The 22,564-nt window shown below is 47.5% G+C and overlaps 1 protein-coding gene across 4 annotated transcripts in view; it reads right to left on the bottom strand.

Moving 5' to 3' along the window:
* LOC129494535 (core histone macro-H2A.1) overlaps nt 1–22,564 on the bottom strand; it is a 78,775-nt gene that overhangs the window by 40,635 nt on the left and 15,576 nt on the right. For all 4 annotated transcript variants that reach the window (XM_055301449.1, XM_055301450.1, XM_055301447.1 and 1 more), the window contains exons 3-4: nt 7,349–7,455; nt 6,743–6,940 (exon numbers count right to left, since the gene is read on the bottom strand). In XM_055301449.1, the coding sequence (XP_055157424.1) occupies nt 6,743–6,940; nt 7,349–7,455 (305 nt within the window). The remainder of the gene's footprint in view (nt 1–6,742; nt 6,941–7,348; nt 7,456–22,564) is intronic.

Below are 22,564 nucleotides of genomic sequence, written 5' to 3'. Positions count from 1 at the left end.
GTAATTCCATCACTTGTTATTTACCCAAAGAAACAGAAAACACTATTTTGGAAAGATATATGCACTCTTATGTTTATTGCAATATTATTTACAATACCCAAGATAGAAAAGCAACTCAAATGTCCATCAACAGGTGAATGCACAAAGAAGTGGCATATACATATATCATACACACAATAGAATATTACTCTGTCTCATCTTGCTATTTGAGCAACAAGGGTGGACCTAGAGAATGTTATGCTACATAAATGAGAGAAAGGTAAGTAACATAGGATACTACTTACATATGCAATCTAAAAATCAAAAGAGATGAATAAAAAAAAGAGATGCATAAAACAAAAAGGAGAAACAGAATCACAAATACAGAGAAGTAATGGCTGCCAGGGGAGAAGTGGGTAGGGTGATGGGCAAATGGGTGAAAAAGGGTGTAGGAGGTACAAGCTTCTAGTTACAGAATAAGTCACAAGGATAGAAGGTGTAGCATAGAGAATTAAGTCAATGAAATTATAATAATGTTACAGGGTGACAGATGGTAGCTACACTCGCAGTGAGCACAGTAAAACATACAGAGAAGACAGATCACTACACTATATGCCCGAAACTAATTTAACGTTGTAGTTCAACCACATTTCTTTTCTTAAATATTACCCAAAAAGGTACAAACTTCTAGTTATGAGGTAAAGAAGTACAGGGGGTGTAATGCACAGCATGACAACTATATTAATTGTGCTGCATGGTGTTTTTGAAAGTTATTAAGACAGTAAATCCTAAGAGTTGTCATCACAAAAACGAACACTTTTGCTTTTTTTTTTAATCTACAGGAGACAGCAGCTATCATTTAAACTTATGTGGTGAGCATTTCACAATATACATAAGTCAAGTCCTTACATGTATGAGGTGCTGTATGTCAAGCATATCTTCATAAAACTGGAAAACAGTGCTATAGAGGACAAGTGGTGGAAATTTTAAGCAGAATATATACATCATGAATGTGCAAATATATTCAGCTAGAGTCCAGAGTGTGGTATTGAAAAAAAAAATTTAAGTAGTTGCCCCACTTGCCCTACAATGGATGTCAGCCCTCCACCTACAGAACAGAGGGGCTTCTCCCAAGGGAACCAAGTGGTTCATGGTCATAGGACACACAGGTGACATGAAGTTTGGGCTCTGAAATTCTGCATCTGATATCTGGTTCTACTAGTGATGTAACCTAGAGCAAATTGCTTGACTTTCCTCTGCCTTTGATTCCTCATGGGAAAAATGAGTCTAAGGTGAGAGAACTGATAAACCAGTGGCCTTGAGAGAAAGCTGCAAACCCTGTCTGTGTAGGACAGGCCGTTCCATCCCAGTTCTCTGTAGTCTGGCTACTTGGCAGATAGCCCATGTCTCTTCTGTGCCAGATTCCCAGCCCACGACAGGACGACAGGGTAGTTTAGGTGCACTCAGGTGCCTCACGAGATGTCACTGCATTCAAATCATAGTAACGGTTCCCCTCTTAGCTTTACATAGAGGCTATAGTTGGGATTACTTCTTCCCTTCCCAGCCTTTTCAGATGAAAATGCCATTTTCTTTTATGAAATGGTGATAGTTGGTGGTAGATGTTTTTTTCCAGGAGGAGGGGAAAAAAGCTAGCAAGCAATACTCTCTGTCAACCTCCAACATAATTGACGTTGGAGAATTTAATATTGTTCTACAAATCCAAACATCTCATGTATGGGACCTGCACGCTGCACTGTTTTCAACAGTGCAAACCTATTCAGTCAGAGTCAGGGGAGACCTATTTAAGAACACGTAGGGTTGAGTGTCCAAAGAGCCTTATGTGAAATCATCAACCCAAGATTACCTATACCCAGTCTCTTTCGCCCTCATGTCTGACCTGCTAGAAAGCTCATTAAAAAAAAAAAAAAAAAAATTAAAAAAATTAAAAATAAATAAAAATAAAATTAAAAAGAAAGCTCATTAAAAGGTCACCAATATTTTGCAAGGATGGCAGCTTCTCACAAGAACCAGTCTCTTTCTTTGGCATCCCCTACCCAGACACGGATCACTCGATTTCCAGTTTAAATATTTCTCAGAAAACAAAAAGGTGCTCTACCAAATTCATCATGGGCTTTCTGCCAAGCAGTGAGGACCAGGCGTACCTTCATGATCCAGGGGGTGATTTCCATATGAGGGGTGTAATTTAGTTGGAGGTGGTAGTCTGGTTTATCTTTGAAAAGTCCCAGGTGAGGTTGAATCACTACAATGTACAGTTGAGACTAATAGGATGCTGCATGGTAACTAACTTGAATTAAAATAAAAACTAAAAAGAAATAAGAAAAACCCTAGGTGAGAGATTTTTTAATCCAGAATTTTGGCAAAAACAATCTTCTTGGAGATCCCCTAAAGGTTATCCTACGGTTCTCAGTAAACATTCTGACAAGCAGTCTTAGACTGCTTTCAGCATAAACAGCTTCCTTCGAATCTTTAGTATTTTCTGCATTTGAAAACCGTTATCATAAAGAAGCACTTCTAGGCTTCTCCAACTGCCAGAAGTGTGCAAGTCTTGGAAACATGGAGAACCAGCCCTGCCGAGCTTCCTCTGGGAGGGGACAGGCACGCTTGCTGGTCCTCTGCCACAAGTGCTCTCCCGCCCATCATTTGAACATCTAGACACCTTATGTCTCGCGTCTCTGCTCCAAGGTCACCTTACCAGAGAGGCCTGACCCAACTGCCTCCGTAAAGCAACAACCCCTCTGCTGTCACTCTGTTGTACTCCTGTCACAGCGCCCACTGCCCCCTACACCTCTTATATAACGACTCTGCTGCCCTCACCAGACCAAGGCTTAGTGAGTCCCCCCAGAGGCCAAGGGCCTTTGTTCACTGCTGGACCCTCAGCAGCAGGAATGAGAATGAGCACGTGCACATCCACTGACTACTGACCAAAGGAATGCATCTTCTTGCAACAACTTTGGTGTTAAATGTTAAAAGGAAGAGGCAGCGTTTCAAATTTCTGAATGGAGTAAGATGCTGTGTGTGTGAGCAACAGCCATCAGAAGTGTCTGCCTCAGCAACCGCACATCAGGGACTGTCCTACAGATGCGTGAGCATGGACACCCACATACCATCAGGGTCACTGTGGCACTGCTGGATAGAATGCTCAGAACAACTGCAAGTTCACTCACAGAGAACAGGTTAGAGGGGTTTTGCCTACAGTCTAGGTCACTAGAACCACACCACGAAATATTCCAGAGCCAGCTCTATATTCAGAGCGGTGGAAGAACAAGGGAGTAAGAGCAACAGCAAACGTGTGCACCAGGCATTGTGAAAAGGACCTGACACCGTGCTCTCCTGAGCCTTCCAACCACCCCGTGTTCCAGCTCCATTTCACAGGTGAGGAAACAGAGATACCAGAGAAATTCAGTCACTTCCTAAAGTCACACAGCCAGGAAATGGCAGAATTAGAACACAAAACCAAGTGAGCTGGCCCCCTTAACCACTGTGCCACCCTGCCAAAACAGTGGGTAACAGCATTTTTATATATATTTAAAGACAGGTATGGGGAGGGCGCCTGGGTAGCTCAGTCGGTCAAGCGTCTGACTCTCAATTTCTTTTTTTCTTTTCTTTTTTTTTTTTTTTTATTTATGATAGTCACAGAGAGAGAGAGGCAGAGACATAGGCAGAGGGAGAAGCAGGCTCCATGTACCAGGAGCCCGATGTGGGATTCGATCCCGGGTCTCCAGGATCGCGCCCTGGGCCAAAGGCAGGCGCCAAACCACTGCACCACCCAGGGATCCCCTGACTCTCAATTTCAACTCAGGTTGTGATCTCAGCATCGTGGAATCAAGCCCTGCATCAGGCTCCACCTTCGGCATGGTGTCTGCTTCAGAGTCTCTCTCCTTCTCCTTCTGCCCCTCCCCACTCGTGCTCGCACATAGTTTGTCTCTCAAATAAATAAAATCTTTAAAAATAAAGACAGGGATGACAAGAAAAGCTTTACAGGTCTCCATGCTTTTATATGCATAGACTCTCTGCAAGGTACATAAACACTCATTACAGAGACTGCTCTGGGGAGGCTTGGGGGGGCTGTGGTGAGAGTGAGATCTTACAGCATCCTTCCTTGCACTATCCCCACTCTCACACATATTACCTAATAAGAAACAATGGTGTAAATATTCAGTCATTGAAATATAAGGCTGGAATGGACCTCATCATTTTATGGGAGGATGGTAAACTGAGGCATAGACTTTCCCAAGGCCACCCAAGTAGGAAGGCGGAGCCCTAAGGCACCATCCGGGCTCTGGACTCCCAGCCCCAGTGGGTTCTGCTGCCTCCTCTAACTGGTTCCATGATAGCTGACTCAGCTGTCACAACTGGAGATTTTCAAAACCTCCTAATTATATCAAATTGGGGGGAAAATTATGATTTGGAATTCAAGTGTTGACACTTGAAAAATACCAACTCCCTTTTACTCCAAGTGCTTTAGCATGTTCCTAAGGCTTTTTCTGCGTGTCTCTGGAAAGGTTATTTTCAGAACATTCCACTTAAACCTGGAGATGCAGGTTCTCTGCTGTTTCTGGGAGCTGACACCACAATTTACATTAAACAAATGTTTTGAAAATTAGCTGTTCACGGTTCCAATTTCAGCTTCCCCCAGGGTTTAATGTTAGCCAAATACTGGTACAGTAAGCAGACAATGTGTTTTATTGTGTGGAAGAAAAACAGACCACCATAACAGACTTCCTGCTTTTGTAATCAAGGGGAAAGCTGAGTGTTTGAGTGATTATTGGCATATGGTTATTAGAAACAGTAAGTTCCAAATATAGCTACCAGGAGCTAAAGACACATACACACACACGGACACGCGCGCACGCGCGCGCACACACACACACCCTTCATTTTAAGTCCAAAAAGAAAGAAACAGAGTTCCTAGTGTTTAGTAAAGTGGGAAGGCCAGAAATACGTCAGGCAAAAAAGTACCAGGAGGACATAAGGGGTGACACAAGCAGGGTTCAGCCCAGGGTTGCCCGAGGCACACAGCTGGAGGGGCTGCTCAGATGTCAATAAGCAAGAAGTCTATGTAAACAAGGGCCATACTGGGGCCACAGCTCAAGGAAGGCTAAGCCAAAGCCCAAGTGCCCTGTCCTGGGGGCAGCCAGTTCCCTAGGACCCATTATCTAGACATGAGGGACTTGACATTTTGCTCTTCTAACAGTTAGGAAGACTTGCACAGGCCTCTTCCCCTGCTCCTCCCCACAAACGCAAATCTTGAAAGGGGAGGAAGACACAGTTCAATCTGCTAATTTCACAGTTGGCAGGAATGAGTAAGGCAGCATTCTGCGAACTCGTGTAGAACTTGTGAGCAAGGTGGAGTACAAGTGCCTGGAAAGAACATGTAGGAGATTCTTCAGTAACGGGTTTCTCTCTCAGAGACCTGGGAGGGAATCTCAGCCAGGTGGTGGCCTGGTGGTGGCCAGGGTGGTGGTCTGTTGGCAAGACCAATCCAGATTTTGTTGTTTTCAGGGCAGCATTTGTCTGCACCGAGACGGGTATGCAAAAGGTGCAGCTTCTTCCACCTCAACTACCAAAGGTTGGCAAATTGTATAGGTGGGGAGTCAGAGGCCAGGGGACTGGGTCAGAGGAGGGGCCGTGCTGGGAGCGCGGGCAGCAGCGTGGCTGAGGGGCAGTGCTCCTGCAGCCTCGCCTTGGGAAGAGGTCTTCACCATCCCATGTAGTCAAAGGCTTTGGGTTCTGGCGTGAAGAATACGCTGACACTGCATCTGACCCACAAGGCTTTTTCCAGGAGCTACTACTTAGAGTCTCAAAGAATAGGCAGGTTCCTGCCAGGTGAAACTTTCTCCTAGGTCTGGCCAGAGACCACAAGGATCACACCTTAAGGAGGTGCCCCAGGGCAAGGCAAAGGAGGACAGCTGAAGATTCCATTTTATTAATGATGACCTTTCACTGCACTGTCCCTAATTTTTTGGTCCTTGAGGCTGTGACAATAGCTCACAGGCAGGGTCCAGTGAGGAAGGAACACAGAGCATGTGTTCCAGGTGCTTCGGAGCCTCCCACCGATGCTCAGACAAGTGAACACAACCACCCACAGGCCCAGACCTCCTGAGAATGAGCAGCTGCACCTCCATTGTGAGGATCAGGGCAGGGGATTAGCTGGCCTGCCCCACTCAAGAAGACATCAGATCATACTAATGACAAGGCTTCACTCGACCACAAAACAATCAGCACCTAGAACCTCATCTCCGTCCAAGCTCGGTCTGGCAAGAGCATCTGAATAACACATCTGTTTTCTCCCTTAACAAGGCAACTATTCTAAAGAGCAAACTGTCTGAACCATCTTCCTCGAAGATGCTCAGAGGAGGACATGCAGGCATGGCAACACACTGATAGTTCTGAGGGTGTCAGGGGCAGCTGGCAGCCAGCACCTTTAGGCAGGACCCAATGGCAGCCACCCCTAGCACAGGAAAGCTCCTGCACACACAGATCCCTTCCCCGAGGTGTGAGCATCTCCCTGGCAGGCCAGGAATGGGGTCCTTCCAGCCTGGGTCTCCCAACCTCCCCACCACCAACCCCATGCCTGCAGGAATGCAGGTTTTTTGCTCAGATTCTAGCCACTTGAACAAGCAGCTCCCACATGTTCCTCCTCATACCTTGGATAAGCCCTCAGCATGGGGGGAGCCACTCAGGACCTCACCTATGCACATCTGCCCTGCCCCAACCCCCATGCCCCTACCAAATCACATACCTTGGATTTCCGGGCCCCTTTCTTGCCTCCTGCTTTCTTAGACACGGGCTTCTTCTGGGATGGAGACTTGGCCTTTTTGGCCGGGGGTGGCGTGATGATGGCTTCCAACTTCCCTTTGGATCCTCGTTTCTTTGCTAGCAACTCCGGGTGGATGTTTGGTAACACTCCCCCACTGGCTATGGTGACTCCTTTTAGCAGCTTGCAGGAAAATCAAAGTAGCAGATGGTTAGCCTGTCCACCCTGCTTCTGACCTAGAAGAAGTCTGCCCTGCCCATTCATTCTTGCTTAGTTGGTAGAGCTCCTTCCTCCATGGCACTTCCAAGGATGCTGACGGGACCCAGGCTAAATTTACAGAAAGCAAGTCCTCAGAGTCCCTCACTGCAGTGGGACTCCACTGTCTTCCCTCCAGGGAGAGCCAAATGCCTCATTTCATTTCCTCCTGTCCCCAAATAAAGCCTCGAGGAAAAACTGGCATGGGTGTCAGAGATGTCCAAAATGCAGTGTGCACCTCTGACAGCCAGCCAAACACCAACCTCCCTGTACCCCTTGGGCAGTAGGACTGTGGACCCAAATTTTTGGAGCAGGAGGCAAAGGAGAGCCCCATACCTGATTGAGCTCTTCGTCGTTGGCCACAGCCAGCAGGATGTGCCGGGGCGTGACCCGTCCCTTCTTGTTGTCTCTTGCTGCATTGCCAGCCAGTTCCAGAATCTCCGCTATGGGGAGCAGGGGGAAAGAGCAGCCGGTCATGTTAGTGTCAGAGGATCTCAGGCGTCCTCCCAATCTCCCTGTTCATGGTGCTGGGAATGGGCATGGGCAGCAGCCTCAGGAAGCAGCTACCTCAAGGCATGAAGCTGCAGGCGCTCTGCCCTGCCAACTTCAAGCCAAGTGGCAGAGGTGCTGAGTGGGATCAGAAGGCCCCCAGTCCATCCCCTTTGTTTTGGAGACAAAAAGCCAGAGACTCAGAGAGAAGGGACCACCAGCTAATGGTCCCTCAGTAGGAAGTGGTGGAGCAGACTCGTGAACCTGTTTCCCAGAATGGGCTGCCTGTAATCGGCCCTCCACACAGCCCTGTGCAGAGCCATCAGTGTGGCCCTGGGAGCAAGCGGGGCATCGTGAGCAGTGGGTCATGCCTGTGCTGTGGGCCGGCAAGGGCGGGGCCCATCTCTGTTGACAAGAGCAACACGGAGCACCTACACATTCAGACTCAAAACTAGAAGGATATGAAGGGATACTACCATGTCAACATCCTAAAAACATAAACCAGAAGAGGTAGGATGCAGAACAGGTTAATGACACAAAACAATAAAACACAACATACCAAGCCTATTAATGCTTGATGGAATACTGATTACCAAAAATAAAGTTATAAAAGTTTTTCTGGAGAAAACAAATCTAGTCATAGATTGGGTATTAGGTCCTAAAGGATTATTAATTTTCTTGGGTGTGACCGTAGTGTCACTATCCTGCAGAGAACACTGTTCACAAGAGATACATTCCCAAGTACTTAGGGATAAAGGATCTTGACATCTGAAGTTTACTCTCAAATAATTCTGACAAATTCCATGGAGTAAAGCCAATGTGGTGATATGCTAAGTGCTATTAAATCTAGGTATGCAGGGGTACCTGCGTAGCTCAGTGGTTGAGTGTCTGCCTTCTGCTCAGGTCGTGATACCCAGATCCTCGGAGAGAGTCCTGCATCGGGCTCCCTACGGGGAGCCGCCTTCTCCTTCTGCCTCTGTCTCTTTCCTCTCTGTCTCACGAATAAATAAAATCTTAAAAAATCTAGGTGTGTGGTCTTTTAGCATTCTGTATGCTGGATACTGTAAAAACAGTTTAAAAACTAGACAGCTAGGAGCCCGGCCCATAGGTGGTGCTAGGGTTCGTTTACCCATCCTTCAGGGCAGGCCCTCACTGGACAAGACAATGGCTCTTCCACAGCACCAAAGATGGGGCAAAATAGTAGGTATCCTTTGCCAAGAGTCTTTTCTCCCCAGCAACATAGTTCTCTTGGTAAATAACATCACTTCCTCATTTTCTTAACCCAGATGGACCCAAAAATACATCTTCTAGCCCCCCTCCCCATGCCTGCAATTCTGCCCATGTCACGGTCTTGCCTATGACCACTCCCATGGGCCCAGTTCAAGCGTGACCTCCTCCTGGACTAAGGAATTTCTAGTATTCTGGGTTATGTTGTCAATATTAGAGGTCTCCAGCAAAGTCCAAACACAGAATCACTATAAAATAAGCAGGGAAAAGGTCATAGCTACCTGAAAATCCTGTATTTAGAATTTACAATATTACATGGTATACATGATGGAGTTCTAGCTGCTGAATCCAACGCAGTAACTATGGCATAGGACGCTGAAGAATGATGGGTGGCTGCTCATGCAAACTCTATTGACAGTGGTGGAAAACCAGTCACACCTGGGGCAGGTTTCTACGATGAATCTGAGGCAGGAATTCATTTACTCAATAATCACATCATTGATGATGCGCTACCACTGGGGCACTCTGAGGTCTGTGCCACCTTGATGCTCCCAGGCCAGAGACCCTGACCTTGAATTTCCCATTTGAGAATAGCTAGAGTGAGGCCCCATGAGGACAGGATGAGAGCCAGCCCATTTCCGACCCTTAACAGTTAGTCTCAAGGGGACTGCTCCCCATGCAGCCTGAGTGCAGCCGGAGGGGCAGAAAGCCCACCTAACAATTTCACTGAAGCTTCCCTGTAAGTGACAATGGCAAGGTGTTCCAATGCCCAGCAGAGATGGACCTATCTCAGCCAAGCAGAAAAGGGTGTTTGGGATGCTGGAGTGACCCTAGGGCCCAGGTGCCATGATACAGAAATGGGCCCAGCTTGGGCTTCTCCATCCTTCATTCATGGAGGAGACACCATACTGCAACACTACTGTCCTGCCCATGGCTGGTGAGGAAGCCACAGTAGGAGCCTCGCCTGAGGTGAGCAGACTCTAGGAGTAAAGGCAGGGAAGAAAGAGCTAGCTGTGGGCTCTCCTTGGGCTCCGTGTTGGGTCCCAAGTGGCAACAAGGCCAGAGAGGAGCAGCTGGTCCCACAGGGTTGTAGCCTACCTAGCATTCTTCCTGGCCTCCACCATCCCCTCACTGTCCCTGGTTTTCTGAGACTACAGGGAAACAAGGAGCCAACAGTATCTGCAGAGCTGGAAGAACATACAGAGGAAGGTGGGTGGATTACAGCCTTTTCCCCATTATGTGCTAAGTAAGCTTCACCTGGCCTTCATTAGACCCGCAGTAGTGCCCTCAGCCCCCTCTCTGGCAAGATCGTGTGAAATTACAGCTTCTCAGGGACACAGACACAGTGTTACTTGAAGGGCTCACACCCAGAGAGGGTACAGTGGCCACTGTAGGGAAGGTCTGTGGTCTTACTTCAGGCACTGCTCATTTAGCTTGTCCTGTGTGCACCAAAGCCAACGTGGTGGTGATAAGGATGCAAAAACCCAAGGGGGAGGGGGAGAGGTGGGGTCACCACAACTAAGTGGCCTTGGGCCACTAATTTGGGTGGGAGGCAGGCAGCACATAATACGAGGGTGGCCTAGCCTGGAAGGAACACCCATGACTCAGAAATCTGGAGCTCAATCCTCCAGGAATTCCCCTCACTTCCATGGGCTTTCCTTCCCCACCCCACTCTTACTCTGTGGCTGAAATTTCAATGGCCTGTGTTTCTCCACTTGGGAAAACTCAAGGACTGTGCTCACCTACTGCTAACTCAGCCCCAAGCCACCAGGGAGTGATACTAAGGATAGGTGTCTCAAGGGATGAGGAGCACTGCAGCTCCTTGCAAAGAGAGGGCAGGGGTCTCATTCCTCTGCCTTCACCAAGGAGCAGGAATATCTACCACTCCTTTCTTGCTGCAAACCTGAGCTCGCCTTCAATCTGTGATCGAGTGCCAAAATGGCCCTCCCACGCTCTACTGCCACAGGGCAGGCCTTTGGCTCAGGGTGTCAAGTGAGGATAATACAGAGGGGCACAGATTCACACTCCAGTTAGTTGAGCAAGAGCTTTATCTTCTGTTTACTCCTGCATGTTTTCCAGAGGGTAGTTACCATAGCAACTCTTTTGTCAAGGGACGGACACGGACGGGGACACACACACACACACACACACACACACACACACAGCACCTTGGAGGCACACCTTTTATGAGAAGCACGTTCCATGCCCATCTGCCCAGTCCGCTGCTGCTGCTGGTAGAGAGCTAGTGCAGTATAAGCAGCCAGGGGAAAAAGACAAAGGCCGCACCTGACAGCTAACAAAGGTGGGAACCTAGAGCATGAATGAGCTCAGGCCTCGCCAGGTCTTCATCAATGCCCACCCTCTGGTCCTCAGGCCAGTTTCAGCATCAGCCATCACAAGGGCCTTGCCTGGGCAGGAGAGGGCTGCCTGCTGCAGGGAGGGGAGAGGGTGCTGGCTGTGAGGGACTGTGGCAAGGCATGTGCCACCAAAGGAGAGTTCCTCGTTCACTTTCCTTAGTAACTGACCATCACCTTTGCAAATGAGCAATGGCAGGGTCACAGAAGCCCTATGCTTGGGGCTGCATGTGGTTCCTGCCACTGCCCAGTGAGAAGGGCCCACAAGCAAGAGGGCAGCCTCCTGGGGCAGCCAGAGCCAGCTTCAGCTCCACCTCAACTTGCATGAAACCCATGCCTTCCAGCAAGGGAGGATTTCCTGCACCTAATTTCCTGCACCTAAATCTTGCGTCTTGTGCATCTCTAAATTTGCCTACCTGTATTAAAGGAAAAGGATTCTGGGAAAGAGAATCAGGGAAAGCACCACATCTACAGACCCAGGTCCTTTTCACAGTTTCCAGAGCTCAATGCTTGGATCCCCCCTTGGAGGGAGTTTTCAGGAGCCACAGCCATGGTGGCTATAACTGAAACAAATTGAATCTACAAGAAACCACCAAAGGAAAGCGGGCAAGAACACTTAGGAAGAGAAGAAACAGACCCTGAACCGGGTTCTCCATCTGCTCAAGCCACATCTTCCTGGCCAGTGAATGACCAGCAATGGACAGGTTTGGGGCCAGTTCTGGAGAGGACTTTAAGTGTGGTCAGGTTCCCAATGATAAACGTTGCATGAGGACAAGTTGAATGAGGAGCAACACTGGCCAGCTTATGAGTTTTTTTAAAGATCTGTTTAAGATCAAACTTGCAAAAACACCCAAATATCTCTGGTTCCCACTCCTAGCCAGGGCCAGTCTGGCAAGCTGTGAGCCACCAGATCCATCATTTGTAGTGCCAGGACCAGCAATGTGACCTTATTCTCTTCTCAGAGCAGCAAGTGCTGCGGAGGCCCCCTGGGCCCACCATTGCCCAGCCCCACTGAGCATGACTGTTTTAAGGCCACTTGACACAATTCCCACAGCCGTGAATAATGGCATTATTTGGCAGCCTTTTCAGCTACAACCAGCTGTCTGAACGTGAATACCTTTGACAGGTCTACTTTCCAAGTTCATCCAGAGACCAAAGGCTTAGAGTCTTCCCCCTGCCCCACCCCCCCAAACATCTTGAACTAAACTGTATCTGCTGTATTGAAGCATTCTCTCTTCCTTTAGGGAGATGAAGTCATGGCTTACAGAATTAGACCCCTAACAGCTAACAGGTGATGTGTGGAGGCTGCGCCAAACTCTAAACACAAATCTTGCAAAAGCAAGAGTAAGGGGCTCTACAGAGCTTTTTGAAGCATCTCTGCTAACAAAAGAAATATTGAAAACAACCACCAGAAATCAAAGGAAAGCAAATGTTCACGTAATCCCGAGGAGAAAACAGATATTTGCTACAAAGCCAACAACATGACGAGCAATCTGTTTATTGTATTTCTTTCAATTCATCGGGCTTCCATCAGCAGTTCACTGAGTTCAGAACTGTTTTACACCATTCTGGAAAGCCTTAACCCAATCAACCCCAATCGGGGAGTGATTGCTATGAGTTTCCTGCATCCTGACAGCACCACACTTTCCTCCAATTCTCCCGGGGGTCCAGAATCCACCGGCCTACATCTCACCTTTTCAGGAGATGAGTGGCAGAGTCTGAAGCCTGCTGAGCTGTCAACCCAAGGCTCCTGGGACCTCATTCATGGGCCACAGAAAAGCTCTCCAGTCTGCCTGTCCTGGGGCCTCAAAGGAACCAGGAATTCCACAGAGAAAATAAAACCTACAGCAGTAACAGAAAATAGCATTTGTGTGTGTGTGTGTGTGTGTGTGTGTGTGTGTACAGGATACAAAGTATTTTGTAACAATGAGCCATTCTGTGGCTTCTCTGCAGATGTTCGGAGTCCAACACACACTTGTCCCTTGCTGTTAAGCCCACGTTATAGACCCCCCCCCCCAAGAGCCCATGAGCATCTGGTCCAGTTTCCCACCTTCCCCAAGTCTCGCAGTAAGAATAGAAACACAGCCTAATTTGGAAGTTTCTCTAGTAATCTGCTTTTCATATTTCAAAGTTAAAAACTAAGTAATTCTGCATTATGTCCATTAACGAACAGAGACAGGATTCTTGACAGACACTACCTTCCTCTGCCCCACCAACCCAGCCCAAGGAATGAATACCTCCAGTGCTTCTGTGTTAGCTCACCTCAGTGGTCTGTGTTCAGCGGGGTGCAGCAGCCACAAGGGGCACCGTGCTGGGGCTGGGGTCTGCTGTCAGTGCAGACGTGAATCCCAGCTCCCGCACTTGGTTGTAGCAGTGCCAACACACACCTGAGGCTTGCTTTCCCTTTCTAGAGAATGGGGACAATCATTAGGTCACCTTCAGGCCTAATGAATTCGGTGAGGATTCATGAATCAAGTTACACGCTTACAACAGTTGGTAGGTATCAGCTACTGCTTCTGAGGCTACAACCACACACTTCGTCTTTTACAAAGTAAGCTTGATTTCTAGGGGAAGAAAACCATTCTTTCTTCTCCTTGGGTTCCTCTATCAAAACAACGGGCTGGCTACGTGGACAGAGGCTGTCACGTGTGTGAGAGCTGGGAGGAGAAGAGCAATACAGAAAACCTGGTGTTTCCTCGCCCAACAGTTTATTCTTCGCTGTTACACTTAACAGTTTACATATGTTTGAAAAATGCACTTGAACCCGATTAACCTTGGGGCTGCCAGACTTACCTTGATAGAACGCAGCACCCAGGGCAGCCCCACGGGAGGTCTCTGCCTCAGGATGGGGCCTGGGGCTGGTGTCTGACCCCACAGGGTGTGGGCCAGGGCAGAGGCAGAGCCTTAGCCAGCTGCTGACACAGCACAAGTCAACGCCCAGGGAGGAAGATGGAAGGGCGCGGAGCCTGGGGCAGGCCCAGAGAAACCTGTTCCCACCCAGGGTCTGGCAGACAGGCAGGGCCCTCTGCTGCTCACTCCCCTCACTCCCCATCAAGGACTCTGAGTTAATTTACAAGGAAATGGTTGATATGTGTGTTTGGATATGGAAAATCACAGCCATTGGCTCTTAAATTTATCTCAGGAAGGGATGAACACTCGGAGAAGTCTGCCGAAATGAGATGATGTGAAGAGTATCACGTAAAGAGAAGCTTCATGGGATCCCTGGGTGGCGCAGCGGTTTAACGCCTGCCTTTGGCCCAGGGCGTGATCCTGGAGACTCGGGATCGAATCCCATGTCGGGCTCCCTGCATGGAGCCTGCTTCTCCCTCTGCCTATGTCTCTGCCTCTCTCTCTCTCTCTCTGTGTGACTATCATAAATAAATAAAATCTTTAAAAAAAAAAAAAAAAAAAGAAGCTTCATTTAAAGAGCCCTGACAGGGTGCTATTTCCCCGGTGAAATAGGGAAATGAGGAGGATGGCGTGGGCATGGTGGGCTGCCCTGGTGCCTGGGCCAAGGCTGAGGCGACGTCTGTCCTCCACCCTCATAGGCGCATTCACCAGCATGTAGAGCCCTGCTGCTGCATCCTCTGAGTGGAACTGGGGACACCATCAGAGGGAGACACTTTACCCTCTTTTGTGCTGTATAGCTTGTGCACAATTTATCTTTTCAAAATGTAAGAAATGAAAATGCAGTGTAAATAAGAGGCAACTACGGTATACACCTGCCCCCCCCCCCATCTCCACCTTCGGGACTACGTGTCACAAGGTATTTTCCTATAAGAAACCTCTCTTAATGAACATCCATATAGAACACTGCCCCCCAACAACTTCAGGACAAACTTTCTTTACAAGCATTCTGTAGTTTCTAAACAAATATTAGAAGACTGAAATCCTGCAAAGAATGTTATCTGATAACATTCTGGCCTGACATCTGTCCCAGCCTACTTACTTAATCCCACTCCTCACAAGATTTCTGAGCATTTGGACTTTTCAGGTTCTTCTCCTGACTGTTTTTAAAGCACTATGAGTGTGCCATAGTTTGGGGAGGCTCTGGGCTTGTCTGCCCAAGCAGATTCCTGGTACGGAGGGCCACTAGTCCAATTTAAGCTGTTCACCCAGGATTGTACCCCCTCTTCCCTGAAGGGACGTTGGGCAAAAAGCTCCTGGCCCTCCAGTCTACCCTCATTGCCACTGGGCTATACGATCCCCTCATCAAGGGCAGGGCACGACCCTCCCCTCTCCAAGGACTCTGTGGTTCCTCTTTCTCCCCAGAACCTCACTTGTGTTGCTGCTGCTGCCACAGCTAGCACCTCCCATACTGACCAGACTGCCCCTTCTCCATAACCCAGCATGTGTCCTGCCAACAACCACCAGCCCTCCTATGTTAAACCCATCTCCTTCCTGCCAGTGACTCTGTCCCTCCAGGCTCATCCCTGCAGGACTTGTGTCCCCTCTGCCCATGCCAGACCATAAGATCATCTCCAGCCCTTGCACATTACCTGCAACTGCTCAGAGCCTGCCCCTGTGGATCCACTGAGTACCTAAGTCAGCCTTAGAGGACTGGGCATATACCATCCTCCTGCAATCAAAGTCCCCTAGAGACACAGAAGATGCTAGAGAGCCCCACCCAGCTCTCCTGATAACTGCTAAGGTCCATACTCTTGAGAAGAGCCTGCAAGAAACACTCTTCAAAGATGGGTTACTCTTCCAGTGGCCTCACAGAGGTTACTTGGACTCTAAGCACAAGGGACAGTTTAAGGATCCTGTGAGCTACCAAATGTAAAGCACTGAGCCAGTGTCTGGCACGTAGTGTTCACTATAAGGCTGATGCTTCATTACTTACATGGCTCTGCCTCTGCCTAGCACTCAAAACACGAACATTGCCACAAACCACAATCTCAATCTGGAATAGGGGGCTGCCAGGGCCTGGGGTGGAGGTGGGAGGGCAGGGAAACTGATGCTCCTCAACCTAAGTACCCTCATTTTCTGATGCTGACTTTTAGCAGCCAATCCCCAGATTTACAGAGGCAGCAGATCCATGTTTACCAGTGACAACGTCGGTTACCAGTTACCACAATGAGCATCAATCAGGATAGCCATGGCAAGGAAGCCTATGATTAGGCCTTTTCCAGAGACCTTGGATTCCCACATGGTTCCCACAGTCCTGCAGGCAAGAGATGTGAGCTATGGCAGAGAAAGAGCCTCCTTCTGATGCGGACAACATTGATAAATGTCTTCTGTAGAGGCCACTCTGCATAGGTCTCCCGTGTACATGGGGATGGCAGGCTATCCCTCGAGAGGACACCTCTGCATCAGGCACCACCACAGCCCTCTGAAGTACCAGGGAGCCTCTGCTTCCTGGCCATCAGATGGAAGGCACCTGCCTGAAAAGGAAGGTGAGGGGTAAAATGAAGGAGTAAAGACATAAAGGAAGGGAAGGTGGGAGCCAGGGTCAGAGCTGCAGGCTGGCTGAGCAGCCTGGCAAGTCCAATGTGAGTTTATGTTATCTTCTTGGCAACCAGAACTGGAGGGGGCGGTGGGGAGAGAACATGGAGGGAGGCTGACTGTGGCTAATACCCTTTGGGTCTGTCTTCCTGCTACAATGTATTTATAGCCATGAGGAGTGGCTTTTTGCTCTCACAATGTTTTATTCTGGGTTGACTAGACATAGAAGCCTTCAGGCAAGCAAAGAAAGGGGACTATAAATAAGTTTCATTAGTGGCTGATATTTTAACAGAAAGGTATCAGGAGAGAAGCTATTTCTAGAATTCTTACCACTTCCTTCTCCTCCCAGTAAGTAATCCTTTAAAGCCATTCTCGATGGTCCTCTATAGAGAGATGCTGGGGTACTTCTAGCACCTATCCTGGGATGCTATTTAAATCAGGTAGGCAGCTCCTGCCTTCCTCTGCTTTTCAAGGTATAGCTGAGATACCCTCAGTGGATTTTGTAACAGAAGTGAGAGATCAGCCGTTGATAAACTGTCCACACCCTCCCGTCTGCCACTCACAGGTGCCGTGCTGCTTGCCTCTCCTCCAGCTGGTCTGGCCCACCATACCCTGGTGTCGTTATGCTTCATTTAAAAATTCAGGGGCCTAATTCAGCTCCCATCTCATCAATTTCCTGGCAGCACCTGACATTAGCAATATTCCGTCCTCCTGAAATTCATCATCCTTTAACTGGTCTTCTCATCCTTGAGTAAAAAGCTATTTAGGAAGCAGCTGCAGAACGTGAGCCCCAGCATCCGTAGCTGAGCACACAGTGATGAGGGACAGGTAGGGAAGGTGCGTTCCCAGCCCCGGGGTCATGAATGTGGCCTCTGATAGGTCTGACCCAGCACACTCACTACAAACTGTTGAAATGAACACTGATTTTTTTGACCCTCAGCACCCAGCTTGGCACTTGCACCTGCTCAGAGCTTGGTAACCCTTTCACAAATAGGTCATTACAGATGGATTACTAAACGAGTAAACCAAACACTGCAGCATTCAGACTGTGATTCAGGATGGAAGTGCAGGGATGTTCTCCAAGGCGCTGGCCTGGTTTCATGTATTAGAGCCAACACTCAGGATCCATGGCAGGCAGTGTGAACTATAAAGCAGTGATCCCAGGGGAAAGCAGCCCCATGATGGCCCAGGGTCCAGGCAGGCCTCACCTCACAGTCTCAAGGCAGGTCTTAGGGTTGGCTGAGGGGTCTGGGAGTGCTTGGGGAGATGTTAGGGGCAGATCAGCAACTCTCAGATTCTCCCAACCAAGATTCTGGCTCAAATATAAATGTCAGTCTCTGCATATCACATGTACCCATTATCCTGATTATTTCTTGGCATTTCATTTTTTGGATTTTGAAATGAAAAAGGAAAAGTATCTTTAGAAAGATACAGAACAAAAAAAAAGATACAAAATATACATAATAAAGTAATAACACTATCTTTTGGAAGGAAAACTGGGTAGGGAAAAAAGCAGGAAGAGAAATGCATGTCTCCCTGTACGTCCTGTAGGAACATTTGAATTTTATCATTGGTATACATAACCTACTAAAAAAAAAAATTGAAGCCAGTGAAAGACCCACCAGATATGAAAAACAAAGTATTAGACAGTCCAAGGAAAGAAACAAAGTCCAAAAATTGCCCTAAGTAATCTAGAAATATCAAGTACGGTAAAGGAAGCATCTCAGAACACCAAGAAAAAGATGGGATATTCAACCAGTTGTGTTGAGGTAACTAACTGGGTAACCATCTGGAATAAAATTATGTCAATCCCTATCTCACACAATGTATCAGAATAAATTTTAAATGGATCAAAGTAAAAATGTAAAAAATTAAACCATAAAAATACTAAGCAGGGATCCCTGGGTGGCGCAGCGGTTTAGCGCCTGCCTTTGGCCCAGGGCGTGATCCTGGAGACCCGGGATCGAATCCCACGTCGGGCTCCCGGTGCATGGAGCCTGCTTCTCCCTCTGCCTGTGTCTCTGCCTCTCTCTCTCTCTGTGTGACTATCATAAATAAATAAAAATTTGAAAAAAAAAAATACTAAGCAAAAGCATGAGGGAATTCCTTTGTAATCTTGTAGAACAGTAGGTTTTCTGAATGATGACTCAAAATCTAGCAGAAATAGATGTATAAAGACTACCATCACTAGGATTTTTCAGATAAACTTGGTAATTATTCCACAATGTGTATGGATATCAAATCATCAAGTTGTACACTTTATAAAATTATATGTATCACTTTTTCCTTAAACTGGAAAGAACAAGTTATTTGAATAAATACATTATTATGTATGATATAGTTTTAAAAACTTTAAAAATGAAGAGGAAACAAGATATTATAAAGAATGACCAAGCAGATTAAAAAAAAAAAAAAACCAACGGGACTTTTAGAAATCTAAGGTTCAAAGCTGAAATAAAAAATTCATGGACTGGGGGCACCTGGGTGACTCAGTCGGTTAAGTGTCTGACTTTTGATTTTTGGCCCAGGTCATGATCTCAGGGTTGTTGAGATTGAGCCCCACATTGGGCTCCATTCTGGGAGTGGAAACTGCTCATGACCCACTCTCCCCCTTTCCCTCTGCCGCTCCCTGCCCTCACTCAGGTGCATGTGCAAAGCTCTCAAAAAAAAAAAAAAAAGTGACTGAATTAAATAGTAGATAAGACACAGCTGAAGAGAGAATTAATAAACAGGGAGATAGTTCTAGGAGACTGCAAAAATATCCACAAACAAGTTCTGCAAGACAGAAATGAAAACTATGAATGAAATAAACAGACACGGAGAAAGAATGAGACAATAACATATATTTGATTTCTGTTGAGACACTGAAGAAACAACAGCTAAAAACTTTATACATGTGATAGAAGCATGTTCAGAGGCACCTGGGTGGCTCGGTCCATTAAGCATTTGCCTTCGGTTCAGGTCATGTCCTGGGGTCCTGGAATCGAGCCCTACCTCCAGCTCCCTGCTCAGTGGGGTGCCTGCTTCTCCCTCTCCCTCTGCCCCTCCCCTGCTTGTGCTCTCTCTCTCTGATAAATAAAAGATAAATAAAATCTTAAAAAAAAAAAAGAAAGCATGTTCAAAACTATAACCTGAGAAAGTTTATCACTAAAAAACCTCACGAAATGAAATCCTAAACGACGTACTCTATCACAAGTAAAGCGATCCGAGGTGGAAGGCCTGGGATGAGAGAGGCACACTTAGTTTTGGGCACACTATTTTTCTTGCCTGAATCCAGAAACAAATTTGGTCTTTCTATGGGCTTTTCCATTGCCTCTGGGAAAACAGAACCCTTGCTAGGGAACTTGTCTCTGCATCTGCAGGCCCCAGTGGCAGAAATGAAGGTGGCATGTTACCCTTCACCGGGAAATTATGAAGCAACAGTGAGCCTCCTTGACCACTAGTTTCCCAGGCAATGCAGCTCATCCTCAAGAAAACGGAGAGATTGAAACAACTGGACATCCACATGTAAAGAAGTCAATCTAGACACAGACCTCACATTCTACAAAAATTAACTTAAAACGGATCACACACCTAAATGGAAAACACTAAACTATAAAACTCCTAGAAGATAACATAGGAGAAAATCTGCACAACCTGGGTTTGGTGACGATTTTTTAACTACAACCCCAAAAGCGCAAAACATGAAAAAGGAAACAATACACTAGACTTGCTTAAAATCACAAACTTCAGCTCTGTGAAAGACACTGTGAAGAGAATAAGAAGACCAGTCACAGACTAGGAGAAAATTGACTGCAAAAGAAAGCAATGAGGACTTTCCCTTCTCTGATCCCAGTGATACAGTCCAAGCCCCGGCCCCGAAAGCAGAAGTGGAGCCACTGTTTCATGAAGTGGGCCCAGGTCACACTGACACTCTCGTGGACCACTTTGTGGACTATCTGGAAGGACTGGGTGGTGGATAGGCCAAAGTCAGTGTTTGAGCTCCTCGGCAGATTCCTGTGCCTCTGGGAGAAGCGTGCTATCAAGCTGTGCTGCCACCTTCACATCATGGGTCAGGTAGCAAAGCTCTGGGAGCGCCACCTCTCGAGCCCTGAGGCCTGCCCTGCTTGGGTGTGTTAACTGGCTGGCCATCCAACACCACATGACAATACGACATAACAAGGGAAGTGTCAAAGGTGCATTGTGATAAACTCCTTCTTCAAGCACTCCTCCAAGGTCTCCCCACGACAAAATCATCTATTCCCCAGGAGGTAGAGGGAGGCCTGCCAGTGCAGCATAGCGGGGAGCACCTCCCGAAATACCTCGCAACTTGCTTTGCAAGATTGTGTATAGTGGTGAGTTTCTGCAACTGGGTATCAGTGAAGATCATCAACAACAGATATTAATAAAAACAAATAATTAGGCTAAAATCTAACTCCCTTTCATGCACGGGCACACAAAAGGCATTCAGTGCCAGCAGCTACCTCCAGGTGGTGGAATTATGAATGACTTTTAGCTTCTTGTGTTTTTAAACACAAACTGCTTGTATAACCTGAAACGAGATTACGCATTTAAATTCTGTCGGCACACACTAGGTATCCAGCATGCTAGTTTCAACTTCAGTGTTTCCAACTTTTTCCTAGTTGCAGCCCTCTGTCTCATTAAAATCCCTAGTCCTCCTTTTCGTGTGTGTGTGTGTGTGTGTGGTTTGCTCAGGAATATGAAGACAGTAGAGGGCTTTGCAGAAGTGAGCACTGTGGGGTACTGTGAGCTCCAGGGCAGCGTGAATGCCCAAGAAGGTGCCAGCGAGAGTTAGGTGGGTCTTGGCCTGAAGTGTTCGTCTAAGGTAGGGGTGGTCTGGCAAATAAGCAAGAGACTCAGGAGGACCTCAGGGAGCCTCGGAGCATCAAGGAGTCAGTCTGACTGTCCTCTTCTTCCTGCCCTATTTTTAGCTGGGTGAGTACAGGACACACTCAGGTGTCCTGGATAGGAAAGTGGTAAAGAGGCCAGGTAAGTGACAGTGCCAAACGCAGGCTCCGCCTTACCCATCTGCCAAGCCTGTCGGGTCCTTTTTTTCTCAGCCCAGTAAAGTCACACAATGATGGCTGTTTGCTGAAATGAGTGTATCGTGTAACAGGATGCGGGGCTGACACAGAGGGCTCCCCCTACTGCACTTAGGGCAGCATCACAGTGCAGCCCCTCCCGATACCAAAGGGATGTGCAAAGTCTGACACAGTTAGGGATCAGAAACCAAGCAAGCTGAACCTCAGGATGAGGACAATCATTTTGTCAGCCAAAACAGACACCAAAGTCTATTCCTAAGTCATCCCTTTTCCTTGGCCTTTTATTGTCGGACTCAGTCAGGCATAAGGGCCAGGCATCACTTAGTCTACAAAGTGGCCAGAAAGTCCACCAAGGGAACCCTGCTTATCTCCCGGGTCAGGAGCCTGCCCCATAAAGTTCACCACGGCAGCTTCCCATTAGAGCATCCACCGCAAGAGGGTGCCAGGTGCTGGTTAGCAGAGGGGGAGGCTCTGCTCCCAGACAAAAGACAGGAGAAGGATATCCAGGTCTCATCCAGGGGCAGTGAGAGGGGCAGGACTTGGCAACATGGAAGGAGTGGGGGATCAAGAGATACCTTGTGATAAATCTAACAGTTTAGCTTTGAGAGTTTTCCATACTCCTTAATGTTGAGAAACCCTCTGAGAGTGGATTGGATTTTTGCAAAAAAGCTTAAGTATAGGAGGTAACTTGGTAGAATAAGATTTGTGATCAGGCTACACAACAGGATTTCTGGACTAAAATTAAAAAAAAGGAAGAAAGAAGATGTTACTGCACATCTTTTTGGATTTGATGAACAGGAGCCAGGCCTGTTCTCTCAGGGGTATGGTAGGCTGTCCCCAAGTTAATACCTGAGCAACTCAGCTTAGTAAAATAAGTGCTAAGGGCTTCCTAAGACACCACTCACCTAGCAAACGTTGAGGCACCTTCTCTGCACTGGGCCCCTCTGAAGACAAGCTTTGTGCCTCGATGCGACAACAAACCAAAGTTTGCTCTT

This window comes from Nyctereutes procyonoides, unplaced genomic scaffold (assembly GCF_905146905.1).
Source record: "Nyctereutes procyonoides isolate TBG_1078 unplaced genomic scaffold, NYPRO_anot_genome, whole genome shotgun sequence".
In the NCBI taxonomy this organism is placed as follows: domain Eukaryota; kingdom Metazoa; phylum Chordata; class Mammalia; order Carnivora; family Canidae; genus Nyctereutes; species Nyctereutes procyonoides.
This window is presented reverse-complemented; position numbering and strand designations above follow the sequence as displayed.